The sequence below is a fragment of the Balearica regulorum genome, chromosome 1 (genome assembly GCF_011004875.1).
Source record: "Balearica regulorum gibbericeps isolate bBalReg1 chromosome 1, bBalReg1.pri, whole genome shotgun sequence".
NCBI lineage: Eukaryota > Metazoa > Chordata > Aves > Gruiformes > Gruidae > Balearica > Balearica regulorum.
The window spans coordinates 38413114-38438993 of NC_046184.1; the positions used below are offsets into that span (position 1 = coordinate 38413114).

General features: G+C 43.9%; 1 protein-coding gene across 2 annotated transcripts in view; it reads left to right on the forward strand.

Moving 5' to 3' along the window:
* Positions 1 to 25880, forward strand: part of HMGA2 (high mobility group AT-hook 2) — a 131941-nt gene that overhangs the window by 97166 nt on the left and 8895 nt on the right. The window contains exon 5 of one of the 2 annotated variants that reach the window (XM_075745966.1): positions 21039 to 24164. The exons of the other annotated variant lie outside the window; for it this stretch is intronic. Within the exon in view, the coding sequence (XP_075602081.1) occupies positions 21039 to 21086 (48 nt within the window). The 3' untranslated portion in view covers positions 21087 to 24164. Of the gene's footprint in view, positions 1 to 21038; positions 24165 to 25880 lie in introns of those variants that run through there. 2 annotated transcript variants of the gene reach the window in all.

Consider the following 25880-nt stretch of genomic DNA (forward strand, 5'->3'; position numbering starts at 1 on the left):
TCTGGTACAAGTCTAGCATGCAATGGGTATCTCTGTGAGTCCTGAACGTGGGTACTGGGGACTGCTACAGCACGGAGGGGGCACAGGTATAAAACGCTTCTCCCCACTGGTCTAAGAGAGTCTCTAAATGCAATCCAAAAAAGAAAAAAAGGGCTGAACTTGGTAACAAGACTGGATCCATTGTAAAGACTAACACATTTGAACAACTTTTGTTGAATGGTATTATTATTAATACCTTGGAAGAAGCTAGGGTGTCATTAAACTGGTCAAACACTGCATCTGTGATCGTCTCCACGTTGTTTCCCCAGCCCACCCCATGTTAAAAAAAAAAACCCAAACACCCTAACTCTGCCACTTTGATCTGTATGCACCCACAGAGAAAAGCCTGTGTACGTGGGAGCAGGTCTGTCCCTGCCCGGCAGAGTCCATGGGCTGTGCTGCCGTACCTCAGTGAATATGAATGATTGCTGAGTCAAGAGCGTAAAGGGTCCATTGCTTTTCTGGAAAGAGGTCTGCTTTCAGAAGGGAATAATCCTTTTCTTTTTCCACCTTCTGGTTTTAATACGTTGTTGTACAGTGTACATCATTATAATGTCTACTGTAATCTGAATTAGGAGCTGTTACGTAAGAAACAGAAAACATCCTAGCTGTGAGTTGAAGGGGTGAAATGATGTAACTCTGAAAAGCATGCGCAAGAATTGGGTTTCTACCAAAAAAAAATCAATACAATCACAGCAATGATGAATCCGTAGCACTAGCAATAATATTAACATCTCCGAATGGGGGATAAAACATACAGGATGAACGTAGTAGTATTTTCAAGTGAGGTAGGTTTTGCAAGGAGATGTAATGTCTTTTATTAGGCCGGCTTATGCAAGAAACACAACATCAGTCCCCAAGGACTTACCATCTATAACCTTCTAACTACACCACACAATTCAAAACACACCAAGTTGTTCTAATAAAAGATATTTCCTCTCCCTGGTCTCGCTTACATCCTTCAACTGTTACGGCCGCCATCAGGCTATTCCTACTACAACATGGTAGTAAATCTGCCTGTGGGCACAAAGCCAGCCATCTCCTCCGTGGCACCTGAGAGACAGGGAGGCTTAAACCCTGCTGTGCAAGGGAGGCCAAATCCAGGCGGCAAAGGCTCCGGGAGGCTGTTCGTGTTGCGGTTTCCTCTGGTACACAGCAGAGCTCATCCCCACCGCCGTCAGTGGGATAAAGGAGTCTGGAGCTGGTGGCTCTGCCCACAGCCCAGCCTGGCAGAAGCCATAGCTGCTGACGGCACACGTGGTGCTGCTGCAGCTCTCTGATCTCCCCGGGCACTCACTCCTGCGAGTGTTTTGTTTGTACGAGCCGTAGCGCAAGAGAGGAGCAAATGGCTGGGACTGAGGCTGGGCTGGGGTGTGGGAGGACAAAGAGGAGACCCGGGTCTCCATCTTTTGGTAGCAGAACAAAGTAACGACAGATTTAATTGATGGCAAAATGATGTAGGCGTTTGAACCAAAGCACCAGGGCTCCTGTATAGATCTTCCTGTCCCTTCTTTCCCAAAGCGGTGACTCCAGTGGGCATGCCGCAGGGTGTTTCAGCCAGCCGGATGCGGCCGCTGCTGCACGGTGCCTCGACAGCATCTCCGTGGTCAGAGACAGAGAGAGAGAAAAGGAGGCCCTTTAACATTCCCATTAGTAATGGAAATGTTTGTATAGAAAAATGAGGAGGCACAGAAGAATGCATGAAAGGAGAGAGAGGGCTTTTTAGAAATCCCCAGTCATCACAACACGACTAGTGAAATTACACTATTTAAATTATTTGTGTGCCATGTCTTCACTCAGAGAACATTTCTTTCTTTTTTTTTTCTTCCAATCCTTGGCCTGGGGGATGTTCAGTGAAATCATCGACTTGCCTTTAACCCTTCCTGGTTTTAATAGGCCCTGCTCCCACGCTTATGATAGCACAACATTGCGGTTTTGCTGGGTGTGGGTGCATGGCAGAGAACAAAAACTGTCGCTGTGTGCAAGCGCTCATGACAGTGTCTTCCTGAGGCTGAAAGAAGGAGAGGTAAAACAGTGTAATTCCTGGGATGATCAGGAACTTCATGGTGCTGGGTTTCACTTAAGTCCAGTTGCCTTTCTCCGTTTTCTTTTTACACTACTGAATTTCCCTTTAAAGGAGGGAGGTTCAGACTCAGAATTAACAACAAGAACATGAGCTCATGCAGGCTTCCTAATCTGAGCTGTCTAAGGAAATAGTGATAAATTATATAAACATGAGGACTACATGGAAGTTCATGGAGGATAATGTAAATCTTACACTACATTCAGAGGAATCTCTTCCTTTTCCATCTGTTTCCTTCAAAATATCCTCCCAGATGGCTTTACCATGTGGCAGTCTGGATTAAGTTAGAAATGTATCCTTTCTTCATCAGTGGGGACTGTAGACATTAGAGTCAAGAACTGCTGTGTGATGGTGAACATGTTCCCCCAGCCTGCCTTGGTAAAAGTGGCAGAAACTCTTGGTCAGATTTTGCCCCTGAGTGCCGTGCCTTCAATTTTGGTTTATTCTCAAAGATTTCTATGAGCATTAGTTTACATCACTATTACTCTTGTTACTGTTCCTAGTACCTGTGCCTCTTGGGTTTGTGTCATTTTGAAAAATACAGAAATGGCAAGACCAGATAAAATTAGCATTTTATGAGTGACAGCTGTTCCCATCACTGTTTCCCAGATTTTAAGCATTGTGCAGGGCTCCACCATGCTCTAAATCTCTTTATGGATATCTGCCGACCAGTTTAGGGCCGTACAGATGCCTATGTAAACTTCTCCAATATCTTCAAACATCCCCAGACCTCTGAAGATTTCCCATCACGCAGACGATAAATGCAACAGTAAAATCCACCGGAAATCTACACACCCATATCATTAATACAAACCTTTAACTACTATGGTCTGTACACATCTTTGTGATGATCACTGACACATACTCTCACACTTCTTTGGGAAAAATGAGGAAAAGATACCCAGCCTAACTGCGTGACATCGGTAAGTTTAGCACCTTCACGTAAATATGTGCCTAAACCTCAAAAACAAGGTGCTCCTTTGAAATCTGCTCTGTCTCCAAAGAATGGACAGCCAGATCTTACAATCATGACGTAGTAATACTCTTACTGAGGTGTGCAAATAAACAGTCAGAATAGAAATAGAAATTTCTCCATTTCCTCATTTTTAAGCTATTTGTAGCAGCCGTAGCGTCAGCCATATGGGGGAGTTACACTCGTAAGTAATACAAAGGAAATAGATATTTTTAGGAAAACATCATGAAAGCTATCAAAGTTTTCTGGAAACAGGACATGTTTTATTTTTAACATTTCTGGAGAGAAACTATGAGTGTAGAACAGCCCTTTGAAAATCTTCTTATAATCTCTTTGGGAGGTCTGTTAAAATCTGAAATCCTTGCTAATCCTTTGTATATGAGTCCGAAAGACTCATATCAGTCAGAAAGACAGTGTATCAGAAAAGTACACATAAAGTGTACAGACAAGTGTACACAAAGAAGTGTACAGAAGGAGGACACCAAAGGCATACATAAAGTGTACTTTTCTGCCTAATGCTAAAGCATTAGATGCTTTTAAAACAACATCCAAAAAAATAAAATCCCAACAAGAATAAAAGCTAAAAAGTGTTATTTTGTATAGGAAAGAAAATGCAGATTCATTGTATTTTTTCCTATTACTCAGTTCTTAGTCTTGATATCAGTAAAGTTATGGATGTTAATTAGTCATAATATACATACACCTCACAGCCTCAAGTTATATGTGTTCCCCAGCTGCATCCGTCACATATGCCTACTCAATGTAGCACACAGCAAATGCTAAAAGCGGCAGACAGGCTCTGCAGCCCAGGAGCTACATGGATGACTCACGCATTTATATGCAGCCCAAAAGCAGCAGACTTTGTGAGCAGAGCTGAGCCTGGGAGCCATGGTGGTTGTGTGGCAGGTCCGATGCGTTGGGACACCCTGGCCGGCGGGCCCACGGTGCATGTGCTGCATCGCCTCTCTGTGCCGTGCAATAAATCTGCACTTCCACAAGCTTCAGGCTTTCTGCATACGTGCTACCCACCACATGTGGATTTATTTTTATTCCCTTCTGGGAAATCCCAGAGAGAAATATAGTAGAAGTACTCCAGACATCCACGTTAGCAGGTTGAAAAGAAACTTCCAGTGTCACAGGCAGGGTGGTAAATCCTTCGCACCTGTGCAGGTGCACATACACATCTGAGAGAGTGTGTGCCACTATCCAAGCCCACCCTGCATCCTACCGAGCCAGGAATATTAGAATCATAGAATCATAGAATGGTTTGGGTTGGAAGGGACCTCAAAGATCATCTAGTTCCAACCCCCCTGCCATGGGGAGGGACACCCTCCACTACACCAGGCTGTCCAAAGTCCCACCCAACCTGGCCTTGAACACTTCCAGGGATGGGGCCTCCACAGCCTCTCTGGGCAACTTGTTTCAGTGCCTCACCACCCTCATTGTAAAAGCTGTGTTGTGTCTCATGTATTTTTTCTGTATTTACTGGTATGAAGAGTCAGCAAGTTGTCAGATTCCAGAGGGACAAAACTTTGTTTTCCAAAGCTACGTGGAATTTTAGAGTTCAGAGTAGGGTAACTGCCGATGTGTTACACACACCACTCCAGAACATCCTCTGAAAGGCTGAGTTACCATTCTTTTATTATTGTTATTTTTAAAGCAAATACCGAATGTTTTCCCAAAGACAGCCGCAGGAGACACCCTATATGTGCTAGAGGCCCTTAGTACCACGTGCTCACGTGCCGAGCAAGTGTGTATCACAGCTTCATCAGCCCAGGCTCACTCCACCTCCCCATGTGGAGCATGGTCCCAGTGGAGGTGCCCAAAGCTTTCCCAGAGGGGCTGAGCCCTGGACCTGCTGTGGGACCCTCCGGCTCAGTGCCCTGCCTCCCACCACCACCATTGGCGGGGTGATGCTTGTTGGAACTGATCAGAGATTTTGCATAAATAGCTTCATGATGAAATAACCTGGTTTTATTGACCCTTTTCCCCATATGTGTCCTCGGAAAATTTGTTTTTCCAAAGCTTCACAATGTTATGATCGCTTGGGGACTGAGTTTTTTAAATCAAAATAGGATTTGATTTTGGGTTTTGAACACTTCTGCTCTGTAAAATCCTTCCAGATTTTGCTTCTTAGTGTTCTGGAAACATTTTTCTGATTTGAAAACATCATTTTAACAAATGGATAAAAATGTCATGGGAAGTCTTATGAAAAATGGCTCCAATTTGAAAATTATGTTTCATTGTTACAAGTTCTGCTGTTTTTATTTCAAGCAACATGTAAGGATTGCTTGGTGTAAAATGAAAAAACAAAAAACAGATTTGTGGACTGGAGCCAGAATTATTAAGAAATTAGGTGGATGCCTGAACTGCAGGAATGGACCTACCATTGCTCTGGGAGAGGTTTGAATTTGATTTTGAGGAAATCAGGAAAGTCTCTTGCTTTCTTCCTGGATGCAGTACGTGGAGTCTCATGGAGGGTGCTGGGCTTACCTTCTTTCTCCTTCCAAAGTAAAATGGTTTCCAAAGTGAGACATATTCAGTCTTCTTTTATAATTGGTTGATTGTGACAGGGAGAATGAATAGTTTGTGTGATGACTAAAAAAGAAAAAAAAGCACACAGTTTTTTGAAATAAAAACAAAAATCTGAGGAAAAATATAGAAGTTGCAATTACTAGTTCTATGAACAGATGAAGCACTAACCTGTGCGGAAGAATGAGGGCTAGAAGAGGAAGTTAGGTCTTTCTGACAGCAAATATTTTGTTATTTGTATGACATAACTTCTGAATAGACTCTGAATAACATCATTCAATGAGGCTATGCCTAAATAACCAAATCAGTGTAAGATTCAGGTTTCCAAGGTTTTAAGTATTTTTGATTGTCATTTATTACATAGCTATGATAGATTGACATTTTTGAGATGGCTGCTTCCAAAAATTTGGCTGTAAATACTTTAAAGAAGTTGAAATATTATGTGACTAGAAGGAAGGGAAGAGAAGGAAAAAAATTACCTTCAGGACAGGAGTATGTTCAGATACTCAGTCACTTTTAAAGAGTCAAAAATCAGAAATGCATGGAGTGATCTGAAGATGTAGGTTGCTGCTCTATGAGGCAATTTTTCTTTTATTGATGGTGGTAGGTACACACTGGCCTCTCAGTGTTGGGATGGCGAAGACCTGGCCAGCAAGTAGTTCCACAGACTGAACACTGGAGTCACAGGGTCATTACCACAAATCAATTTTATAAAAACCACTTTTATAAAAGTTGCCTTTACTCACAGCTTATTTGAGTATTTTCTTCAACTGAACCCTTCCTACCAGTAATGAAAATACAGAAAGAGCTCACCCAACGTTTCCACCATTTCATGAAGAATGCAAAGGCAACAGACGTTTTTTACAAAGGTAGTTAAAGATTTAAGTGCGTATCATAAACCCCTGCTTCACTTCAGATACACAAATAAGCTTTGTTATCCAGCCTTTTTGATTTACCCAGAGGTGTGCAGACAGCCTTGTTTCCCTGCAGGCAGCATTTGGATGTGTAATAGAGAAAAGGACAAAATGCCCAGTCTCTCCTGCACTGAGCAGGCGCCTTGGCTTCACCGCAGGAGCGAGGGCACTTGCCCAGGCGCTGCACTGCCATAAGGTACTGCCTGCTGCAGGCTCCTCTCCCACGTTATTTGGGTCTTACAAACCCTGTGTGGCTTCTGCTCGGATCCAGTATTTTGGGGGGGGGCAGGGGGTGGGAGTGGAATGAGCTTTGCAGGGGAGCGGGCCTCTTGTTTCCCTTGAAGCCATTAGTGCTGAGCACTGTAGCGTGCAAGTCCCTTTTTAGGCAAGTCTCCCAGTGCCTTGATTCCCCGTCTGCTAAAACTGAGGTGCTGATGCTCCCTTCTTGCGTAAGGGAGTTATGAGAGTGCACGCACTCATGATTTGATGTGACTAAAAAGGAATCAGATTTAGCAAGGTATTTTTGCTTCACGGCTTGTCAGGGACTGTCTGGGGGATTCAGAGTCTTGCCTGCTGCAACGTGCTGCTTGGAGATGTCATGTCCTTGTCAGCCAGTTTCTGAGTGAGTCGAAGAGCAGGAGTGCCATGGCATAGCCCAGCACAGGAGGAGCCTTCAGCTCTGAACAAGAGCAAAAAAATATTATTTTAACTGTTCAAATATGCAATATTTAATTCCCTTGAGACAAGCCCTAGAGCAGGAGGCAGCTTTCTGACTGCAGCATTGGTCACACATTTGCCCATTCAGTACAGACATGCTCTCAGGTCACTGCTCTTTCCCCATGTGCTGGGCAATACCTGTTCCTACTGACACATAGAAATGTTCAGGGACTACAGCTGTTGAGCTGCTCTATGCGTAGCACTCCCAGCAGCCACAGCAGTTGGTGGTAGAAGGCTGGAGGCCGAAGAGGTAAGCTAAAACACTTCCCTAAGTCAGCAATGCTCCTCTTTGCCCTCTCCCCACCTCCTCGCTGTCCCCTCCCTGCTTGGGGAAGCAGCCTGAGACGGGCAGGCAGTGGACATGGACAGGGCGGCTTTGTGTTTGACCCCGTGGCTGTGGCCAGAGGATCTGTTTAGGGAGGTACTCCATCCGGTTCAGAACTTAGCTCCAACTTGATGCGAACCAAAATCTCACTAACGATAGAAGACAAGGGGCTGTGACGTGTGCTTGGGAAACACCATCGAGGAAGATGGCTGGGCAGGGAACAGTGTTTAAAAAAAAGTCAGTCAGGAGTAAATTAAACAGTGCTACTTTTGCATACACATGCTACGTGTTTTGGCCAAGATTTCCAAGAGTAACAAGAGTCCGTGCTGCTAACACTTGGGTACCTTACTTCACAGACACAGAGGATTCTAGGCAGTACTTGGCTACCCCCTGAAAATTTGGATTATTTTAAGATGTTTCCAGAATGATATCCAGAACGTTGAAACTACCAGAACAATCAGCCTCTGGACTTACCACAACAAAAATAATCAAAATGATTTTTAGCAAAGATGAGGTGTGTCAGAAGGCTATGCAGGAAGAAAGTGCTCTTCGCTGAGAGCTTGATTCCTGAGCTTCTTGTAAAGGCTCTGCATCTTTCACAGTCAGCATCGCTGTTGCTCCTCCACACCCGGCTGAAGTCACTGAAAGATGCCCTATTTCCTGACATAAGTATTATTAATAGATACTCCAGGGCTGTAATCCAGCTCATCTGCTGCACCGAAAAACATGGGACATGACCCTTCTGTGTAGCCGCTTCTAGAAATTGCTACAGCTTTGTCGTGCCAGTTCAGGACTATATAAAATCTGTTGCAAATTGTATGTTAAAAATGAGGTATGTTGCAGTGGATGTGGAATCAGGTAAACACAAGGAAAATCAAAGTTAAGACCAATGAAAATACACTTTTTAACTGTTAAATAATTTGCTAGGATGGTCAGTTATAGTATTTGCATACCAGCACTATTAAAAAAGATTTGGCTAGGGAAAAGAGCGGTATGCTCAGCCCTTATTAACTGATACACATCTTTAAACATGTTCTGGAAGGAAGCAATAAGAAGTCAATATCGTATTTTATTCTGGGGTTTCCATGACATCTGGGGAATTTTATAAGGTCCTTTTGTTGCCCAAAATAACAATCTTGGAATCGTAGAAGAATAAGAAGCATTTCACAGCTACTCTGTCAGTCACTATGGGGCATTTGTGGAATCTGGTGAATTCAGTTCCTTGAAATCAGTGCTGCCTTGCTACCTTGGGGTGAAATCTGGCCTCCCTGGGCAGCCCATCACCTTGTGACACCTGTGCCAGACATTAAGGCTGGGATGGATAGGCTGGACCTACAAGCATGCCTCCTCCCTTGCAGCTCAGAGAGGACAACTCAGGCCAAGGATTCATAAAAGCACAAAATAAAATCGTGGTAGATACTCTAAAGCCATTTTCCCCGGTGGAGCTTCCATCCCATATCACTTCTGTTGGTGGTCTCACTGTGCTGTCCCTTAGTGCTGTGATGGTGTGAAGCAGCCCAGCCGGCAAGTATGGGCTGTGACAGACAGGCCACTGTTTGGGGGCCGTTCAGAGGTCATGGTCATCGATTGCTCGTTGGATATCATGAGCGTGGTGCTGCCACGTTTATAGACCGAGCAAAAGGTTTGGGAGTATCACAGCCACTTAGTAGACTATGCAGTGAGAGTTATGCTCCTAGGTACTTCACGTTGAAGGCTACAGGAGTATGTAGGAGGTTTTCAGACATCAGCACACTGCCAAGCAGTGCATGAAGGACCTAAACCTTTGGGCAGTCCAGTGTTTGTAAGCATCTTTAATTCATCCTTATAGAACCTAAATAAATAAATGTGCTTTTCTCACACCAAGGAAGAAAAAAAGCCATTCAAATGACTGCCTGACTGTTGGGCATTGTAGCACTCACATCACCATAGCAAACTATCTCATGGATCCTGTTTCATTGGGATCTCAATGCCACAAATGTTAATTTTTTTATGAAGTCTGCTCCAGCAGATGGTGAGCATCACCATGATGAAGTTCTGCTGCTGATCTCATTGTAAGGCATTTCTGGAAATGCCTGAATGTTTTCAGAAAATGTTGGCCGAAATCTCTCTTCAGAAATGACTATTGCTCATACTAAAAAGGGATATAATATTGCCAATGTACTTCTTGCTTTGCTTCTGCTCCTTCAATGTAGTCACATTGTTCAGGGCCGATCTCTGATCTCAGGTTCGGAGAGTTATTTGCCACACAACAACCATGGGAAAAGAGAAGGAGAGAAATAAAAAAATGAATCACCCACATTCTGCCCGAATTCAGATCTCAGATTTCCCACATCCTGGTATTTAATTTCTCACAGAGTTACCAATGGTTGATCTCACGGCAGGATTAGTGGGAAGAAAAATGAGAGCTCCATTGAAACCAGACTTGAGTCTGGAAGGAAGGGACATGTGAGCTCTAGGACCCGAGAGATATCAGATTCGGCGCAGTGAATGGCTTCCACCCCCTCCCCTTCCCTGATTCTCAAACATATTTTGAGGCAAAATCTGGAAACTGAAATCAGAACAGCAAAGAGACAGTTACAGTATGTTAGGCGGCTCGCCCATGGCTTTTATTGTCTCCTGAGAACTGTGTTATATACTGAAGGCATTAACTGTAATTTATATTAGTATTTTTTTATTTTTTGGAAGAGGAGAATAGATTAACATTGAGATATAAATTGCAGTAAATCTGTCTCAATCCTAAAAGAAAACATGTTTTGAACACACATTTCCACCAGGATACCTTTTCTGGTTTGATTATAGAATATAGATGTGTTCAACTGGAAGAGAAACTCCCATAAAAGGGTCTGTAATCAAAAAGAAATAATCACTATCTATTAAGTTGGACAGCCCCGCTCACTTTGAATCAGACTATCTTGCTTAGAGGAAGAAAAACCTTCACCCTGTGGTAGCACGGATCGCGGCACAGATGGAGCTTGAAAAGTTGGGCTGCTGCTCTGTGCTGAAGAGGATCATACCTTATCACCCTCTCCACCAGATTGTGTGGAGATATTCAAGAAGTTGAAAAAAAAAATGATCTTTAAATGCATCATTCTAAATCCTTTAGGAGTTGAACATATTAAGAAGACAAGAAGAGTATGTCATTAAACCATAACTACCCTTTTTGGATTACCTGGTATTTGTAGATTTATTGGCAAGATGGCTTAAATTAGGGATATATTTTTAGCCTGCAGCATTACATAATAAAATAGCAGTAGAATTCTTTGCACTAAAAAAAAGGGAGGGCATGGGGCGGGGAGTTTATTAAAACCAACACAAACTTCTCTGATTTTGTGCTTTCGCCTGGACAAAGAGGTGCTCCATGGTTACACAACCAGTGAAGTTTGCAAGAAAAGCATTTCCATTACCCCGTTTTGCTCAGGAGTCATCGCCCTGCCTTTCGCTGCAGACCTGCTGTTTAGTCTGAAACTGAAAATTAAACCCAGAACTTCAGCTCTCAAAGTTAAATACTCTGCTTTACTGCCAGCACACAGCCTCACCAGTGTCTGTGTGGTAAGATCTATGATTAAACTCTTCAGACGTTTGTAAAAGTGTTTTACAAGTCTGTTAAGCTTTACTGTTTTTGTTTTGGTTTGAGTTTGAGCTTTTTTAAAGAAAAAAATCATTTAGCTGAATTATACCGCAAAGTCTCACATGAACTCTGCTGAACCAGATCAGAGAACCCAGCTCACTATCTTTCAGAAATATGTTTCTCATTTGGGGTGGGGGGGCAGTTCTGAGCACGACCTGAGGAAGGTAGAGTCCTGTACGTTAAACTCTCTCCTTCAGAAACAAAAAAAGAAAGGAAGAGGAAGACTGAGGGAGACTGAAGAAGATGGATGGCAATGGCAGAGCCCCCCAAGCTCCTGCCCGCCCCGAGGCCAGCGCTGGCGGGCAGCAGCATGGCGCGGGCTGTGTGCGCAGCCGCGAACTGCTCGGCCTTGGGGCTGGTGCTCGTAAAAATGTCACCGGTGCACTTCCACTGTGAAAGGCTCTTTTATCTTCCCTTCCCGCAGCCCCTTTCCAGTGGGTACGCGGGACCGGGACCGGCGGCTGCCGCTCGGCCTTCCCGCATGGCTGGGCCCTAATGAGGTGTGTGCGGCTCTTGGCTGCAGGTTTTCAACCTCTTTCTTATTACTTCAAAGCTGCTGCTCCGAGGTTCAGACAAGTTTGATCACTTGGCAAAATCTCTCAGCTGGGATTCAGAAGGGAAGACGTTTTATTTTATTATTTATCATTACAGATAGATAGCTGTTGCCAGTGGCTCCGTGGACTGAGCCATAATGCTTTTTTAAGTGATAAAGGATTGGAGGTGAATAACTTCTGGCAGTTGCTTCCTGTCTGTAACAAGCAGTCATTTTTTGAGGGGGGGAAGGAGAATAGAAGTCTAACAGGCCTTACTTTATTCTCCTTTTCATGTTCTAAAATGGGGGGGAGAGGCAAAAGGTAAACGATGTGGGTTTGACCTCCATTTCAAAGCCTGTCCTAGCGTTCCTTTCCCCGCTCCATTCTGGGAGACCTTCACCACAGTCCTTCCTCTGTCGCTCAACGTCAAATACGCGCAGACATCGGCGCCGTTTTGAGTACCAGAGGGGCTCGGGAGGAAGGCAGACTCCCTCAGGTTTACCTTTGCTGTCTCCATGCCACAAGAAAGCAGAGCTAATGCAGTGACCCACAGCCTTTCAGTGAACTGTACAAGCCTAAGGATTTTTAAAGATTGGTGTCCACCTTTTTTTTTCTCTTTCTTCTAATTATGGAGATACATATTAGTGATTAGAGTCTATTATTAGAGCCTCTGCTTGCCTTACGCTCCAGTCTGGATTTTGGCTCTGGAGCATGGTGTGCTGTGTGCATGCAGAACAGTTTACCACTCCTCCAGTTTACAGCCTCCACAAGAGGTTTGTAAGAGCAGCTTCTCAAAGTTGGGGTTAGTCCAGCTTGGTTGTATATGTTTCTAACAGCACTGCTGCCTTCTTTTCCTTACTATTTTATTTCCTTCCTACCAGAACTGTTTACATGTAGGGTTGAAGCTCTCCAAGACAAAATGCATCTCTGTCAGTGTTAGCACAGCACCCGCAATTGCTTCAAGCACCATTTTTGCTTTAGGACTGTGCTATGCGGACTTTAAACGGTGCTTCCTGCAAAATTCTTCTGACCAGTACTGAGATTTTGCTGGAGATTTTCACTCTCCTTTTAATCACATGGGGAACAGATTTTTTTCAGTGTGTTTTGACCTGCTTAGATCAAAAAGGCACTTGCTATACTCAGATGCCAAAACGCGTTTAAGAAATCTGGCCTGATGTAATTTAGACAGCTGAATCTCAATTTCAAAAGGCTTCAGCAGCACCGGCTTGAGCGCTGAGCGACCTGCTGCCTTGCAGAAACCTCATTGCTGAGTTAACTTCAGTGCTGCTTTAAAATCCATGGCAAAGTTGGGCACCTGGAGCTGAGGTTGGTTTAAGCCCATGTGTAGGAGATGCTTAGAGGTAGAGCCTAAGGCAGATACTTTTTAGGGTATCTAAACATCCGCCAGCCTAATTCCTGTCTCTGGAAGTCCTGAGGTGTGAGCCTTCTTGGATTTAAAAACCCTGTGTCAGATAAGCCCTTTCTCTCGAAGTAACCAGAGAGACACATTATCTCTCCATTATATCAAACAGTTCTCCTAGTGGGAGATAAGCTAGGAGATAGAGAAATGTTTTTGAATCCCCCTTAATCTAACAGGAAGAAGAGACTCGAATTTAAGGCTGTTTTAACTTAAAGAGGAATCTCCTGTCCTGTCCGCTCCTGTCCTGTCCTGAGGGGATCCTCCTGAGCACTGTCCTTGTCCCCTCCACTTATCTGAACCTGTTACTCAAGGACCAAAACTTTACCAACCCTTGCGAGACACTTGTGCTGCAGAGGAAGGGGATCTGTAGGAGTGGTAGATGGGTGTGCAAGGATGGTAGCTCTCTCTGACCTCTACCACTGTTGTTGGCCATGGCCATGCTCACCAGCAGCTGAGTCCCAGCGCAGCCCCAGCAACTTCCCTCTGGCTGCCCCAGCTAGCTCACTTCCTCCGACAGCTGGGGATGTGGATTATCCAGTAATCCCCATGAGCAGCCTTTTTGCTAGTCAAGCAGTGTTGTTCCAGCAGTGAAAGGAGAGGACACCCTTAATTTGCTTGCTAACTATGCAGCTCAACAGCCACAGGCTGGTCACTTGCAGGACAGCATCAGTGTTTTGCTTTATTCTCTCTGCTCATATGCCATCCCTCAGAATATTTGATTATTTATATAAAAGTGGAGTGACTTCAACAGAAGAAAGATGCATCCTCCGTACACAACAGCTTAGTAGGTAGACTTCTTCCTAGAAGGTAGAAAACCTAGCTTGAAGGATCTGCTTCACATCAGAGAGCATAGGGATTTCAAAACAAGTCTGCATGTGAGTTTCCAAATCAGTGCTGTTGCATACATGCTCACTCAAAGATAAGTCTTACTCTTGCTGTCTGTTGTGCATTGCCTTCCTGGGTGTAGAAACTTTGAGGACATCTCCAACTCATAATGATCTTTAAGGCACTTGCCAGCCCTTAGACTGCTCCTAAGAGCATTAGGCAGCTCTGCATATGCCCACCAGCGTGCACTTCAGCATCGGGAAAGTTAAGCAGCAGCTCAGCAAGGCTGCTTGCTGGTATGCAAATACTGGATGCACGCTATGGCCAAGTCTGTAGTCTTTTGAAGGCCGAGATCCTTAGGTGACCAGGTGGACCATTAGAGGCTAAGTCCATAGAGACTTAGACATTTAAAGAAAGAATGTTGGTTTCCAGTCCTTAAATCTCAACCCAGAACTGCCCCATCAGCTGCCACCTCTCTCTCTCTCTCTCTCTCTCTCTCTCTCTCTCTCTCTCTCTCTGTTTAATGTCATTTAAGTACCAAGAGTTTAGCTTCCTTGGGGGACCTGCCTGCTCACTGTCCCCAGGGCTGTCCCATGCCTTAGACAATGACTGCAGAAACAGCACTGGGAGAAGGCACAGAACTGCTCTGTGGGCAGAGGTTTTAACAGTGCTTTTAACCACCAGGCTACAGAAGTCGTGCTCCTTCTTGCATGCTAGGAGTGACAGTGCACAGCAATTGCTTGCTTGTGGGCTGATTGACTTAGATGTATTTGGATACAGAGCTTCTGTATTAAAATAATTTCCTTAGGTGCCCTTCTTAAAAACACACTTTAATCCAGCTGTAAGAAGAGTTGTACGGCCTGCCTGTGTATGGTCATGGTGATCTCTTCTGCCCTAATAAATCCTTCTATTGTGATGTGTGAAGTAAATACCTGCAACAATTTGAGCTCTGAATCCAGCTTGTGGAATTAAACCTTGCCTTACTGATGAATGACAGCTGTAGCTGAGCTCACCAGTGTGCTTTGCAGGGGGTGAAGTGGCTTGAACCAGCAGATCCCACCTCAAGCTTCAAGCAGAGCAAACCTACTCTCAGTGTCAGTGCTGTAAGAATTTCTAAAGTGGTTTGGTGCGCTGGCTGCAGAGCAGTGGGGATGACACTGTGTCTCAGCTGGGCACAGCCCAGGGCCCTGCCTCTGCAATAGGAGCCACTGGCTTCAGGGACTCCTCGAAAAATACTAGCTTGCATGCCAGGGATTTCAGACAAGTTAACAGCAGACAATGGGCCACAGTTTCCAAGTTGCTCTTGTCAGCAGTTCTTTTTGACATATCTATTCAAGCATAGCCACTCAGGCTTAGAAAGCAGCCAGTGAAGTCTGTGCCAATAGCTAATACTTTGTTATAAAATAAAAGCTCTGACAAATTCAGAGGCTCCATATGTAGCATTACAGTGATCCTGCAGTTCATCTCACAAAATTGGTTCTAGTTTTTTTAATCCACAGTTCAGAAATTCATGAGCGGAAGGTGAAAAAATGAATTGCCAGCTGAATTGCCAGTGAGTTTCTTGAGGCAAAGACGAGTAGCCGTAAAGGAGCTCTTTCCCAGGGTATTAGAACAGAACAAACATTTTTATAAAAATGCCAAACAGTTGCCCTTCTCCAGATGGGGGGAAGGCTCCTCTCAAACATCAACAATTGTCTCATCATCAGGTTTTGTTGTGACCACTTTGTGGGGGTCCAGCAAAAAAAGGAATACGGAGGACATACAAAGACCCAACTAAGCTTGTGTGTTCTTGAGGACACCAGGATGCTTGTACTGACAGAAAAATAGCCCGCACCAACCCATTGTGGATCACCAAAGGGAGGTCTTGGGCGGCAGGTAAAGCTACATTTCACCCATGCAGGATATCATGGGAAAGAAGTCTCTTGGGAACACGGGGAACACATCTTTTCAGGTCAGAAAAGAAAATATGGTCATTCTGGATGGTGCCACCTCTGAGCTTTACAAATGAGGTGTGCACATGCTAGTGGTTATCATTTCACATATTCCTGCAGCATACAATGGTTTGGTTTTCCACAGTGGAGAACCTTCAAAAGCAGAGATGCAGCATCATAGCTCTGGAGAGGGTTAGTGGGTCCATGCATCTCGACACTGCTGTTCTGTGCCCTTTTAGGTGTCCTAGGGGATCACAGACATCCACACAGAGCAGGCAGGCATGATACAGGAGACCAGTACCCTTCTGGCCTGGCTGCTGGATACCAGATGAGATACCCAGGGCATCTAAAACAACTCTGGGCTCCTATCTTCAGGCAACGAGATCCCACCAAGGATGTAGTATTTTGAAATAGTGTGTTGGGCAAGTCCAAATCATAGAATCGTAGAATGGTTTGAGTTGAAAGGGACCTTAAAGATCATCTAGTTCCAACCCCCCTGCCGCGGGCAGGGACATCCTCCACTAGACCAGGGTGCCCAAATCCCCATCAAACCTGGCCTTGAACACTTCCAGGGATGGGGCATCCACAGCTTCTCTGGGCAACCTGTTCCAATGTCTCACCACCCTCACAGTCAAGAATTGCTTCCTAATATCTAATCTAAATCTACCCTCCTCCATTACCCCTTGTCCTGTCACTACTTGCCCTTGTAAACAGTCCCTCCCCATCTTTCCTGTAGGCCCCTTCAGGTACTGGAAGGCCGCAATTAGATCTCCCCAGAGCCTTCTCTTCTCCAGGCTGAACAACCTCAACTCTCTCAGCCTGTCTGCATAGGAGATGGGCATACTGGCTGCAGATAGCATTTCTAACTGATGCCTCCCAGTCCTTTTTGTTGCCTTCACCACTGTTAAATCAGGGCTAACAACAGCAGTGGCAGTCCCTCGCAGAGTAGTCCTTTCCAGGGCAGATACCTGCTGTGAGCCATTGGGAAACATCTGTCCTTTCTCTCCTGCTGGGACCCAATGCCAGTGAGAGGTGAGGGGGCTGCACTGGTGAATTCCAGTCCAGTGTATGCATCTGCCAGCCATTTGCCAGTGATACCTCTCAACAAAAGACCTGTTAAGGATTTGTGCGCATAGGAGATTGGAGAAAGCCTTCTTGGTGTTCTTTTTTGGGAGAGACAGCAGCTCCACATCACTCCCAGCTTGGTGGGGCAGTTATAGCAATTAAGGGTTGAAGTGGCTCAGGGTGCTGGCTTGCAGTTTGTCTTACAATATCATGCTGTGACCTGTAGTTACTCAGGATACACATACCCATGCACGGGACAACCAAGGACAGGACATGCCACGTAAAACTGCCTCTGCGGTGCATCCCCGTGTCAGTCAGCCCCTGAGGATATATGCATGCGGGGCATACGGATGTGCAGGGAGCCACCTGGGATATTGTCTTAGCAGCAAGGAGTAAAGCCTGAGCTACGCATGTGAGTATTTACCCTGCCCTTCAGGTGCATGTCTTATTCACCCTGAGGTCTGTGTGGCTGTGGCTTCCCTGTTAGCTGGATCCAACCTGATTAGTTTGAAGCTTTCTCAGGTTTCCCTTTGCAGTCTGGTAGCCCAGCCTGTTGCCAGCTTGCTGCAGCAGAAAACAAATAACCAGGGGAGTAGCTGTTCAAGGCAAAACTGGGTCGATGAACATTTACGCTCAATTAACACATGTCACCGTTCTGTCTCCACAACTACAGTGAATGCACCAAAAAAGTGAGAACAACCTGAATTAAGACTGCCATGTAACTTGAAACCTTTGCTTCTTGGCTGAGCACTTCCTATGGTGGTGTTGCTGAATTTATGCTCTGCATGGCTGTCCTGCTGTGACTGAGTGACTTGGGTTTCTAATGGCTGCTCTAATGACCGTGCTTTTCCTTCTTAATTTTTGCCCTTCTCTTCAACTTGATTGGAAGCACATCTGGACTTACAAAGTATTTCACTCCAGCCCTGGTTCCTCCTTCGACTTTTGACTCAGGGACTGATCCTGTGATACATGGCTATGCTGTTGACCTTGGTGGGTCTGTGAGGTCTTGCAAGTGCCTGGAGGGCACTAACTGATGGTAAAGCATCCTTCCCCTGAGGTGCCCAGTGCCCTGACATGCCAAGCAATGGATGTCAGTGAATCTCTGGCTGAAACGACTCAGCACTGAGCCGGTTTGCAACTTCTAAGGAGTGCACAGTTTTCAAAACTCCTGCCCACTCCCCCCCCCCCCCCCCCCCCCATTCTTTTGGAGAGCAGTGTGTGTGCATGTGGGGGCTGAGGATGGGTTGAGGATCACAGCTGGACAACCTTCTGATATTTGCAACCAGTTTTTTACAAGTGCAAAAAAATCCCTCTCTGTTCCTGTCTTACACATCTGCATTTTCTCTTTCAGAACCTCTACTCGCTTCTTGCTTTGGGTCCCTCCATGCATATATGTCTGATTTGTATTATCCCTTTGTTTGACTTGTAAGCACTTCAGAGCAGCAATCATGTCTCTATCTGTGTCTCGACAAGAGACTTACGTGATAGGTTGGCTTAAAACCACTCGTCTGTAACTGAGCTATCTTAGGCTTTTGCAAGGAATCAACTTAAGGAAAGTTTTCTTTTTGCTGCACAACAATCTGATCCCTTTGCCAGCTTCATGAAAAAAGTATTTCCCAAGACAGATGTGAACTTGAAGTCTGCAAGTCTCAAATATTTTTTAATAATTAGTTTATTATTTAAATATTTGGAGGGGGTGGCTTTATTTTTGGTTTCTCATGCTTCCAGGTACTTCAGGTACACACATTTGCATGTACATATGCAGATGAGAGACACTCGTCCTTCGTTACATGAACATATATATATATACACACACACGAAGGAAGACCTTCTCATTAATTTTCTTGGTCACTGAAGCAGGGGCTACAAGGAAGAAAAAAATAGCGTGAGATTCACAGTAAAAATCAGTAGAGTGGGCAACTCTTTAACTAAAATAGCTTTCTGTGGCCACCCTGGCTGGGTGCTGGAGTATGTCCTTCCACATATTTTGCCTCTCCCCCATCCTTCTTATGCTGTGATCGGAAGTCCACCTTCATGGAAAATGAGTCCATCAGGTTTCAGTAGTCTCCTGACAAGCCAAGCATAAAACAGAGCTGCCGCTCCGCTCCCACGCGTGCTCTGCCGTCTTCTGGGAAACAATGATGGGAGGCTCAGGGCTGACTGCGGTGCTGTAAGGAATCATCATCAAATGATCCTCATCAAATACCAAAATATGTCTACCTGTATTATGTTAAAAGCACAGAACCCACAGTCATAATTTTTAACTGAAATACTTGGCTTGGAAGCAAAGCCAGTATTTGCCATGCTCATCCCAAATTCTGAATTACCAAGGCTCAAACCAACATATTTTGCATTATCTCTCCACATGCAGCCCAAATTAGCCCTTCGTTAGCTGCCTGTAGATACCATTTTTCTTCTTGACTGAAATGTTGTAACAGTCACGGTCCTGTTCCGCAGGGAAGATAAGCAAGGAAAATGCATTACACGTTCATGGGATTCGATGGGAGCATGAGCTCAGGTCCCCCAGTGCTGTCAGGGATGGAGGAAAATTCGCTTAATCGTTTTGTGAGTTGGGGATCATTTTTGTAGCAGCACGGTGAATATAACCCCACTATGAGTGGACACAAGTTGTTGCGAGGAAGAAATTGTTCATCTGCATGATGGATTGGTGTCTTCTGGAATTTAAGTATTAATTGAAAACTCAAGGTCAGGGGGCAGCTGACTCTTGACTTTGCTCTCTTTCCTCCATCCAGAGCTTTGATCATGCTACATCTTTCTTTGTGCCTGGTGCTCGAGAGAGTACCCCAGGGTCATGGCCTGTTTCCTAGTCAAGAGGTATAAACCTACTGGCTTAAATATCTGAGGCCCAAGCTTTAGCAGGGGGTGGGGGTATGAAGGTGTGGGGGGGAGCCTTTGCTTCATGCTTTTCACATTTCCCACATAACCCAAAGCAGACTAAACAAAACCAGTGTGAAATCTCATGGCTTGATGCTGCTATGGTTATATTTTTTAAGCTGTCATCCATTCATTTATACTTATGTTTATTCCCTGGATTTACAGCTTTTTTTTTCCAGCCTTTTCTTGCGGGGAGGTGGAAGGGGGGAGGTTGAAACCTTTTGAAAGGGGATTGCAGCAAGCAGTGGCCTATGATTAAAGCCCAGTGTTTCTCCTTGATGCCGCTCCTCCGCAGCAGTGTCACACATGGTAGCATTTAGGAGCCCTTCACAGCTGAGGTGTTTCAAACACTAATGAATGGAAGTTTGGTCATGTAAGGCAGGGAAGCTTTAAGGCATGCTTTGCTGAATGGTGTACTGTAGTGGCCTGGGAAAGGAAGAGAGTTATAAATTGTGTCAGTTAGCCACCCAGACAAATGAAGCCATGTGGAAAATCAAATCTATTAAAGTATGAAGACTGTTATAAGCTGTTTTAAGCTGGTCATTCTTAAAAGGTCTCAGTTGGCCGAGAGGGTAAATTCCTCTTCTTCCTAGATCTTTTTCACGTGCTGTCTTAGGTGATGATGTGCAGTGTTTGATAAAAAAACAACTTTTCACTGACAGCCCCTTTTATCAGAAATGTTTATTGCCCCCAGTTTACTGCCCGTGTCCTGAAAGGTTCTGCACGTTTGTTAAATAAGCAGCGTAAGAGCATCGCATTTGGTCAGGCCTGCTGAAGGCAAACGTGAAGGCAGCACGAGGGTGGAGGAGAAGGCTTCCCAGAGCACCCGCTTAACGTTGGATACCTACTTAAAATGCTTTCCATTTTCTAGCTGCCCCTGTCTGCTGGCTGTACGAGGCCCATGACAGAGCATGGCTCAGATTACTTTTTCTTGGCATCCCTGGGGGAGGAGGAAAGCCTGGCAAGGCAAAGTGGGGGGATCAGAGAGCAGGGAACCTTCCTATCCTCCCCAAGGTGGCTTCTTGAGATGTCACAGCAGCTGTCAAGGGCATTTTGTTAGCTCAGGAGGTAATTGACAGCAGCGTGAGAGAAGAATGAGGTGGGAGTCCAAGGTGCACAGTCGCCACAGTATTTATTTTATCTCTTTGTGTGTTCTAGGAAGAGACTGAAGAAACGTCCTCACAAGAGTCTGCAGAGGAAGACTAGGAGACCACACCATGCAATTTCTACCTCATCAGCAGTTGGGTCTTTTGAAGGGAGAAGACACTGCCTTGACCACTTATTTTCTATTGCCATGGTCTTTCCACTTTTGCCTGGGGGGAAAAAAAAATCACATAACCTTAAAAAGGATTTGACTAATCATCATCTTTGTAATCCCTTCACAGTCCCAGGTTTAGTGAAAAACTGCTGTAACACAAGGGGACACAGATTAAGGATGCAACTTTTAATTACTGTTTTCTTTTTTCTTAACCTACTAATAGTTTGTTTGAGCTGCTAAGTAAGGGTGAATGGGTGAAGAAGAACTCCGAATCAGGTTTATGTCATTCACTGCACTGCATATAAACAAGAAACTTGTAACATAGTCATTATAAAGGGCATTGAAATAGGAAAGGCTGGGTGTGTAACACTAAAGCCTTGCAACATTTCCAGCAACCCACTCCCTACTTAGTGAACTCCCTGTTTTAGAACACCAAAGATAGGGGATAGATACTACTCTTTTTTTTTTTTTTTTTTGTAACCTTCATGTAGACTTGTACTTGATTTTTTTTTTTTTTAAGACTTACTGTTATTTCAGGAAAAAAAATTGAAAGCTGATCTTTCACTTCATTCAGCTGGTAATCGGAAGAAAGAAATCAACACGAAAAAGGTACTTTCATTTTGCAAAAGGGAAGAAAGACAAAGATACGTTGCATAGTTATAGATACGAACATATCGGCAGAAGTAGTAGTAAACAAAATGAACAGCCCTCATCTTCTGGATGGTGGGAAGCTAGACGGAGTCGGCTTTCTGTAAAGCCAGGCGTTTACTCTGGAAACACAAATGACTGACACCAAACACTCTTACACCATTAATGATTAAGTCTTTATTGGGAAAAGTGTTTTAAAACATACAGAAAGGTACCTCAAAATTAATCATGAATTTATCGGAACAAAAATAATCCAGATGTTTCGCTTAGTTTCAACTAATTCCACTCGCCCCGTACCAGTATTTCAAAAGAATTGAATCTCTCCTCATTACTCATCAGTCTTGATGTAAAGACCAACACCAACGTACCTCAGCTAAGCTCGTGCATTACTTCAAGCGATATATTTTGACATAGGATGGTTCACTGAGCACCTCTGTGCCAGTGGCATTTCTCCATCTTTTCATTCAAAGCAGCACTTTTAGCACCAGATGCAATATTACCCCACTACTCAATACTACCTCTGATTTTTACAAATAACTCAACAGACTGATAAATACATGCTGCTATACACATTCAATGCAGGAAATTTTTACTGGGTAGATATATCATGAGTATCTGCATTTTCCCCTTATTTTTACTTCAACACTTAATTGCAGTTAAGGAAGCAATATCTTTATTGTGTTTCAGCATGACTATGTATTTTTCTTTCTCTTGGTTTGTTTTGTGTTTTTTTTTTTAAATGTACTTACCCTATTCTCTGCTAGACTTCTGTGTAATGTACTGTTAACTTGAATATATTTTTGTACTGAATTGCTGATAGGTTTGTGAGGATAATTTTCTTCAATGACACTACATGACATCATAGAAAAAAATTTAGCTGTAATGTTTAAATATTACTGTCCAAGTTTGTACCTCAAATGAATTGTTTAAAGAAATGGACTAATTGATTGACAAAGACCTACCTCCAGACTTTAAATGGAATGAACTTGTTACTTTCAGCATTAGTTTTGAGACGTTTGAAACAGTTAGGACTGCAACTAATCCCTAATTCAAAAGTATTTTTGTAAAATAACTTGTGGAAAATGAACACATTTTAAATTACTTTCGTATTAAAAAAAAAATGAACAAAAAAAAACCTTCAAAGAAACTTGAAGCTTTGTAGGTGGGAAGCAACAAGCTCAGCTTTTGCATAATGCAATCACAAATATGTGTTTTAAAAAAATAATTAGTAGATTGTAAGAAAATACTTGACAAGTATTTTCATGTATTTTACACAAATGTGATTTTGTAATATGTTTCAGCCAGATTTATTTTAAATGCTTCTTATGTAGAGGTTTTTTATTCTCCTCTTTCACTTTTGTTGTTCTTTCTCTCTCTCTCTCTCTCTCCCCTCCTGTTCGTTTTCTCTATTTCTGTTTTATTTCCCTTCTTCCTCTCTTTCTTAGTCAGTACTTTGTACCATTGTATTAATAACTGGGCCAGGGGTAGTTTCTCAGGAAGGCGTCTGTTGGTATGGCTTTAGTACCGAGCCAAATGCAGTTAAAGATAACTACTTACTGGCTTCTTCCAAGAGGCAGTGTCAAGAAATGTGGACCTCCTCGAACGCCCGCAGAGGGTTCAGTGACGGAAATCACTGAGAAAGAGCTGATCGGAGTATTACAACTAGACATGTTAATGTTGAGTGAAAGAGAAATAATCCTAGCTATACAGTAGCTCTAACAGGCCAAATCCAGTGTCACTTGAAGGCAGCAGAAGGAATTCTGCTGACTTCAAAGGGCATCGAATCAAGCCTTAGCAAGTCCCTTTTGGGGTTTGGGGTTGGTTTTTTTGCTTTTTTTAAAACCATAGTATTCAGTGGCTGACACAGAAATAATCGCTGGGTGTGTGTCACGCTTCAACCTCCAAGAGACTTACCACTCTGATGAACTGAATCTTATATTTTCTGTATATTGTAGTACAATCAAAACACATTACTACCTCTTAGGGCCTACTATACCTCATTTTTTCAGACTGAAAAATTGCATGTGGCCATTGAATCAGTGAGAACATCATAAAATTTTTTATATATATAGTTTATTTTTGTGGGAGATAAATTTTATACGACTGTTCTTTGCTGTCATTGGTCACTGCTAACTAAGACTGGACATTTAACTTCTACCATTTCTGCAAGAGAGGTGTGTTTGCAGGAAAAAAAAAAAACGCTTCAAGATGTTTAACTACAGTTTACTTTTTCTTTTGAGTGTCTTCTAACTTTTTGCTTTGTTCTTCGTGTAGAGTTGCTGTCTATGATTGTACTTTGAATCGCTTGCTTGTTGAAAATGTTCCTTTAATGGATTATCACAGTCTGTTCAGCACAATAAACATAATAGCCTCTGTGATCCCCATGTTGTTTGATTCCTAGACTTTTGTCACAGTTCCATAAAATGGGTAATAAAGTTTGGTCACAGTGACCAAATTTGTAAAAGCTTTGCATGCAAGTAGTCTTTTTTTGTCCCAGGACCATAGGCATGTGCCTGAGAAGTGCCTTTGCTGTTAGGGGCCCCAGGGGTGGGCGCTCAGCAGGGGGACACGTCTTACGAGGTTCCCCTAAAGGTGAGGCACCCGTTCCTGGCATGGGACTTGCTGTGCCGAGCTAAGGGCTCAGCTCTGCGCTGGGGAGCAGCGATCCTCCCTGCCAAACAGGAAATACTATAGCTCAGGCAAGGCCAAAATGGGTTTTGTTGTCTGGCTTCTAACCTGCCTTTTCAGGGTCCACCAAGATGATGAGCCTTCTCCTCTTTTTAGGAAAGATTGCAGTTCACATCCAAGTGCATGGAGTTTATATTTTGCGGCCATTCGGTTAAAAAGAGCAGGTACTCAGAGCAGCAGACACAGGGATGTGGCTGGGTACAGTCTGGAGCAAAACTTGAGCTCAGGAAACACTGCATTAAACACTCACCCCTCTGAAGTTGTTATAGGCAGGTTGGACAGGATTCTTCTGGCTTCCCCTCTTCATTTGCTCTTACATGATCCCCATGCCTGTTCAGTGAGATTCAAAGATTGTGGTGCATGTCCATTGGTTCATATTTGCAACCATGCCTCTCTCACCTAAGACGATTGTTCAGATATTAATTCCTCAGATGTTTAGGTTTACACATTCTTTGTGTTCACTCATTTGCAAACTCTCCACCTAATCTCTTTTGGCTTAGTAACCTCTGCTTTCCCAAGGGCTTCATGGCATGTTCCCTTTGGACTTGGTTCTTTGTAAAATAACCAAAATACAATCACAAAAAAAGCATTAAGTAGTAACACCCATTCAGTCCTGAGTCAGAGATGTGAGTAATTGCATTCATCACATTATGTATCCTCTTCTCATCTCCTTTCTCACCCAGCTTGGTGGTATTAAAGGATCATTCCACTTTTCGGTCTCCCTGGTGGTCGGCTTCCCTGTGGTTGCCATCACTCGGCTCTTCCTGTTGTTTTATCTGATGGGATGCTCCAGCTGTAACCCACCCACCTTATGGATCAGCCAAGTGGCTGAACTGCTACCCTGTGCTTAACTCCCCTCTAGTCATTTCTCCAGCTTGCTTCTCGCCCACTTCCCTTCTCAGGGCATCTTCCAGTAAACTTCTGCACGCTTTATGCCACACTGGGACTATTTGTGAGTATAAAACTAATCGGCTTCTGCAGGATCGAGGCCTGCGTTTGTCTAGCAGCCAAGAGTGTTTTATCCAAGATGCCTGTGGCAAGGGTCATATTAAGTTTCTGCTTTTGCTTTCCACTCCCATCACATCACATCCACACAAAGACAGGGAATTACTTAAAGCTGGTGCTGCCAGTGCCTTGCACAGCAATTTAATTGTCCATAGCTTTTTTTAAACCCAAAACATCTGGTCTGGTCATCGTTAGGGACAGGATCCAGCGTAATGGCAACAACGTGTTCCTCTGATGGCAAGCGAGGAGTCAGATTTGTCACAGCTCAAACTTCACCTGATGTCCGAACAAAGCAATGATTCTCACCCCAGTACATTTGCATATATGGATGTAGAATTTGTCTCTCAATTAATCTTTTTTTTTCAGTCTCCCACCATCTTCCTGATCACATTAATTTTTAA